Source organism: Manis javanica, chromosome 17, assembly GCF_040802235.1.
Source record: "Manis javanica isolate MJ-LG chromosome 17, MJ_LKY, whole genome shotgun sequence".
In the NCBI taxonomy this organism is placed as follows: Eukaryota; Metazoa; Chordata; class Mammalia; order Pholidota; family Manidae; genus Manis; species Manis javanica.
Window position 1 is genome coordinate 50940613 of NC_133172.1, and position 6000 is coordinate 50946612.

A 6000-nucleotide genomic window follows, 5' to 3' on the forward strand; every position below is an offset into this window, starting at 1 on the left:
AGGGATTGACATTTTAATGTCTGGGGTCAAGCTAGGAGGGGTCTGTCAACCTAGTTAACCTAACTCATAGGAGCCCTCCCCACATCACCCAGGGAAACACAGTGGGATCGTAACTCGGTTTTAAAAGAGTCTGTTATGAGAATGCCATGGCTTTATCTTTAGAGAAGGAACAAGTGAGCTGTGGGTGACTAGTGTCCACTTCTAGACAAATCTGATCAAATAAAAATGCAGGTTGTTTGTGGGGAGAAGGGAGGTGAGCCCTAGAAGTTTTTACAGTGGTGGTGCAGCATTTCGAATTATAGCAGGGCTGTTTGTGTTCCTGGGGCGAAAGAGGAATGAGTCAGCAAGGGCTGATTTTATTTTTTAAAACACTTTATAAGGACTGCTCAGCTCAAGCTCACAAAGGAAGCTTTAGAATTCCAGAGCAGTTTGACAGTTTGAGAGAGAGGGGAAAAAAAGGGCAATAAAAGTCCCCTTCTCCATACAGCGGGAAAGAATAGTGGCTTCTGAAACCAGAAATCTCACCTCTGCAACCTCGTCACAATTCATCATGTGCTCAGCATTGAAGGAAGAGGATGGACTCTTTGGTCCTATGAGGAAGCTGATGCGGCACCAGGTTACGCTGTGCTTGCTTTTCAGCTCCGAGTGGGTGAGATGAGTTGGGTGGTCTCAGCCTCAGTGCGCACGCATTCACACTGCCGGCAGCTGCACAGCTGGCAGTCCTTCCAGAGGCGCGAGCGGGCAGGTTGAGGGTGTCTACAAGGTAGTGTCATGGTCTTGTAAAAGCAAGCGTTGTTTTAGGTCAGGCAGACCAACAGAAAGACAGGGACGAGTGGTTGGATGGGTGTTTGGAATCAGTCCATGTCTTGGTTTGCGTCTAGTGGGAGGAGGAGCAGATAGTGGCTCTTTCCAAACTGTAAGTCGTGAGCCTAACCTAATGCCTCCAGGCTGGAGGTGGAAATAGGGAAGGCGAAGAGATGGCTATAAAAAATAAAGACCTAAAGTATCATCTAGTGCCTCTCCCCCACATCTTTAGAAAGCATTTGAGGATTTAATGTATAGAAGATAACCAGTATGCAAAAATGAAAGATGATGGAGAATAAGGAACCTACTGGGGGCTTGGGCAGCTTAAGTCCCTGAAACATTAATTAAAGATTCCTGTCGTGGGAGTGTTCAGGCAGGGGCCCATCACACTGTGAGGTCTAAAGCCCATGACACAAGGTTCTGCGGGATCAGGTCTGCAGGGAGCCAGGAGACGGGAAGTGGGCCATGGGGGAACCGGTCTAGAATGTTACAGCACCTAGTTAATCAGCAGCCAGTCCATCACATTAAATATCCAGCCGTCATGTTTTACCTTTCATGTGAAAATGAATAACTCCCATTAAGAGCAAAATGGGTTTGAAGTCGATTCAAGACAGATTAAAGTACGGTTATGAATGTGTGTGTTGGGAGGAGGAGGGGTCTGTGTAAAATGCCTGTCCTTGTACTTTTTAAATAATAGATGTCCTACAAACTTATGTAGAACAGGTTACCGAGATACTGGGGTTTAAGGGTCACGAGATGTGCATTCTGGGAAGAGCATCAACTTCCTGGAATATTTCCTGCATTTAGCAATTTTTTTTTCAAGATTATTTTGTGGTCTTATGATTTTAATGAATAAAATTGATTTTCTAAAATTGTTTAATAAAGCATATGCCTGTAATGACAGCATCTTGGTATCCACGTCAACAAATTTCAAAGCTGAGTAAAGGGGAAGCACATACTAGGTAAGAAGACTGGGTGAGACAGAAAGCAGTTTGACCAAAGAGTAAAAAAGAAGGCTTGCTAAACCAGTGGCTTCAATGCCGAGTCAAATTATTTTTCAATGAGGGAAGTGTGTTTATTTTCTCAGTACCATTTTCAGAATTTTTTTTTTTTTTGCCTATCATTTTTAGCAAAATTCTGAAAAATGAAGTTCCATATCCAAAGCATGTGAGGCCCCAACTCTTGATACTGACTGGGTTTTCGAATGACACAGTCCGGCCGTGCTGGGATCTGTGCTTGTGCTGGAGGCACCCTGCTTATCCTGGTTACCCTTCAGCCAGCTGTTTCCTCATCCAAGTCTTCCAGCTGCTGTCCATGCTGCAGAGAACTCCGTCCACCAACACTCCCTACCCACTGTTTTTGACCTAAGCCTCCATGACCTGCATTGATTAATAGTTTGGGTTTTTGGTGGACTGGGGTATGGAGGGCACAGTCCGAGGAAGCAGACAGGAAACTGTCCCACCCCCACCGCCATCTGTCTCAACTCCTGTGCCTGGAGCACTGGCTCGATTTCTAACTTGGATTCACACTCCGTTCTATTCTTCCCCGAAAGCAATTTATGGAACCCAAGCTTGATTTTTTGTGCCACGTATTTGTATGCAGATACCCATGTGAGCCTGTCTCGGGTCACATTTACCATGTGTGCTGTGCTGTGGTTCTAAAAGCTGGGCCAGGGAAGTTGGGAACACATAGTTCACTGCGTCTGTGAAAGCAGAGTGTGTCTGCGTCTCAGGTTGACTGGTGATTGGTGAAGCAGTTGGCCAGACTCCCCCCGCCCTCCCTCTGCCCTGCTGCCCCCTGCAAGCCAGAGGACTGTGTCTTGACTGGGGGAAGTCTGAATAGACTGAATTTAGCATAGGGTAACTCAGAGCCTTTTCATCCATTTCTTTACCTTTTTTTCCCCTAGTGTTCAGTTGTTAAAAGTAGTGGCAGAAATTCATGGGGAAAATAGAGATACTTGCTTCTTCTCTGGTGTGCTTGATAAATCTGGGTGCTCGTCATACTTGCATTTCAGTGTTTCAAGAAAATCAAGTGCTATAAATGACTGTTGATTTTCACCCAACACAAACCCTCTGGGAGCTAGCCTGGTCCGGCTGCTGTATTGTGTCTTCTGTCTTTTCTTCAGCATCGTCCAGCCAAGCAGAGAAGGAGCTCACAGATTCTCCTGCCACTTCAAAACGCATCTCCTTCCCCAGTAGCTCAGAATCTCCTCTCCCTTCGAAGCGACCAAAAACAGCAGAGGAGACCAAAGCAGAGCAGGTGAGGCCAGAAGGGGCTCTGCAGGCGGGGGGGAGTGTTTTAGACACCAGTGGGAATGAACTCTGGGGTAGGCGGGCCTGGGGCAGGCACAGCTGCTGGGGGGAACTGGAGATTCAGCTGGAGGGGTGGCTTGTGTTCCCCGCAGATGTACCAGTGTCCCTACTGCAAGTACAGCAATGCTGACGTCAACCGGCTGCGGGTGCACGCCATGACACAGCACTCCGTGCAGCCCATGCTTCGCTGCCCCCTGTGCCAGGACATGCTCAACAACAAGATCCACCTCCAGCTGCACCTCACTCACCTCCACAGTGTGGCACCCGACTGCGTGGAGAAACTCATTATGACGGTAAGGCAGCCAGGAGCAGGACCCTGTGCCTTTTCTTTCCCCAGGGGTCAAGGTGGTGTGATGGCACAGACAAGATACTGTGTTGCTGAGTGAGAAAGCCACTGTAGAGTTGGCACAGGTCCAAATGGTCCTTGTTCTGTGATCTCTGTTTCACTGTACCTGTCTTGGACTTGGCACGACCGTGACCCGAAGGGCTAACCCTCACCTTACCCTGCTCTCTCCCCGCAGGACACAAGGCCTAGGCTTACTAACCATTTATAGGGAGAAATTGTTATGCACATCCTCCAGACCTTTAATGAGCAGATCATGTTCTAGCAGATCTTGCTTGTAGTCTCATTTCGTCCTCACAACATCCCTATTTCAAGAAGAGAACAAGTCTGACCTGTTTACATTAAGGGCTGAGGAAGCTGTGGCCCAGAGAAGTTAACTTTAGGTCACTTGTAAGTGGCAGAGTTGAGATGAACCCATGTTTCCCAGCCCTAGCCGTGTAGCCCTGTAATGTGGGAGTTTCTCAAGGGGATAATTGTATTCTCAAAAGAGGCAAATGCTCTGTTGGATAGCACGTATTGATTCTTGGGCCAGGCTGTGCATTTTGAATATGATGTTGCCACACCTGCAGGTTTTGAAAGCATGGCTCTAAGTGGCCACTGTAAGCGAGGCCCAAAAGGTTAGCATAAGACTTAAACCTAATTTGAATGTGAAAACTCTTAAAATACTCAAGATGATACTAATGTTCTGCTTTCTTTCTGTGCTGGGGCAGCTGTGCAAGCCTTTTTCTGATCATTAGAGGAAAACCACCAAAGAGAATTATTCTTACCTCTAACTTATTTTAACAGTGGAATAATAAGAAATTAATTCGATTGCCTTTTCCTGTGAAGATTCCCAGAGAGGTAGTCTGTTCAGAATTCCACGTTATAATGTACAGGTCACAGACGTCTAACCTCTAGGCATTTCCCACTCCATTTGGTTATGCAAAGTTAATGAATAACATTGTAAGTGATGTTTAGTCATAAGGAACGTGTAATTGATGATGCATCAAAAGAACTTTAGCAGCCAACGGGAAACTCAGGGGTGACCTAGTATGAGTTTCATTTTGGAGATCTTTCAAGTATAAATTCACACAGGGGCATTTTCCAGTAGACTTGTGAGCACTGTTGAAATATTTTCTGAGTGGAAACCTTCTGTGAGTGGGTGAGTTTCTGTGTTACAGGTTTCCTTGGCATCCTCAGCAGCCTTGGAAATAACAAGGGGGTTTTCTCAGGCCTCATCGCACTTCCCTTGATGGCCTAGAACCATGGGAGCCTGAAGGAACAGAAAAAGATAGGAGGAGGGAAGCATTTTGCATTCTTAATGACATTTTTCTTTGCTCAGATGATTGTTTTTTCTGTTTAATATAAATCTGGTCTAGGAAGTGTGAGCCTGTTGTAATCTGTATGCCTGGTTTACATTAGACAGAAAGTTTCATTTATACATCCCTAGGGACTAGAGTATAAATTATGCTTTAAATATCCATTGTTTGTTATACTTTTATAACAGCAATAGGAAGTTACATTCCAAGTAGTGAGTCTGGTAGTCACTATGAATCTTCTTCATTTACCAACACCGTCTTCAAGGGCAGAAGGTCACTGCTGTGTTTGCATGGGTACCAATCCTTAAGATATTTCCGAGTGTTGCCTACCAACTAGCACCTCCTCAAGCACTGATTCTCAGCCTTTCTGGAGACCCTGATGAAAACAATCCAGTAGCCTTGTTGAGTTCTTTTATACACACTGAAATTTGACAGCTATTGTTAAGACTGCCATCAAGTACTCTACATACACAAAATTGTATGTACAGTGCCAGGGAGCATAAGGATACCCTAAAATTCATCCACGGAGCCAGGTTAATAAACCTGGTTCTAGAAGAATGCCTGACATGGTAATTCTACAGGAGAAACATGTTCTCTGAATGGGCTGTGCTTGGCACCTTGTACACACAAACCCCAGTGTACCTCATTTCCTGCAAGAGACAATGGAGATGTTTTCTAGACATTTCTGAAAAGTGTGCAAATTGTGGGAAATGTGCTGATTATAGAAAGTCGGTTTGCTAGCAACAAGAAAAAGTTAATGGATTCAGAAATAAAGTTGAAAGTTGTGGGAAATGTAACCATACATATCTTTACTTAAAGGCATATGTAAGGGTGACCTGGTACTCTCTCTTTGCCTGAGAAGATGGAGTTATTGCATGGCTGTCAGTATTGAATTGGTTTTTGAAGTCATGAGGATGGTTTGCATTAGGCTAAATGAAGCATCCTTTAGCCCAGTAGCCTTGATCCTTTAGGGCAGCAGGAAAAGAACAGCAACCAGGGTTAGAGGGGAATCTGTGGCCATACCTCAGAGTGAACCCAGAATCCTGTTTGAGGACTGGACTACTGATCGTGGTCTCTGCCTTGACAAATCAAAGCAGCTGCCAGTGTCCTTCCCCTGAAAAGTTTGGTGCTAAAACAAAATTTGCAATTGTTTTACATCTAAGTGATTGTAATGACCCTGTGGTTAAGATAGGTCCCTGGTGGCTATTTCACTGTAATTTTATTAGAAAATTGGCTATCAGAA

At 45.1% G+C, this 6000-nt stretch overlaps 1 protein-coding gene across 6 annotated transcripts in view; it reads left to right on the forward strand.

Annotated features, from left to right (window-relative positions):
- The window catches only part of ZFHX3 (zinc finger homeobox 3), a 235537-nt gene that overhangs the window by 204528 nt on the left and 25009 nt on the right, over positions 1-6000 (forward strand). For all 6 annotated transcript variants that reach the window (XR_012126691.1, XM_073226009.1, XM_073226006.1 and 3 more), the window contains 2 exons: positions 2930-3063; positions 3209-3409. Coding sequence is in view for 5 of the 6 variants with exons in the window: in XM_073226009.1 (XP_073082110.1) it covers positions 2930-3063; positions 3209-3409 (335 nt within the window). In the remaining variant the exon portion in view is untranslated. The remainder of the gene's footprint in view (positions 1-2929; positions 3064-3208; positions 3410-6000) is intronic.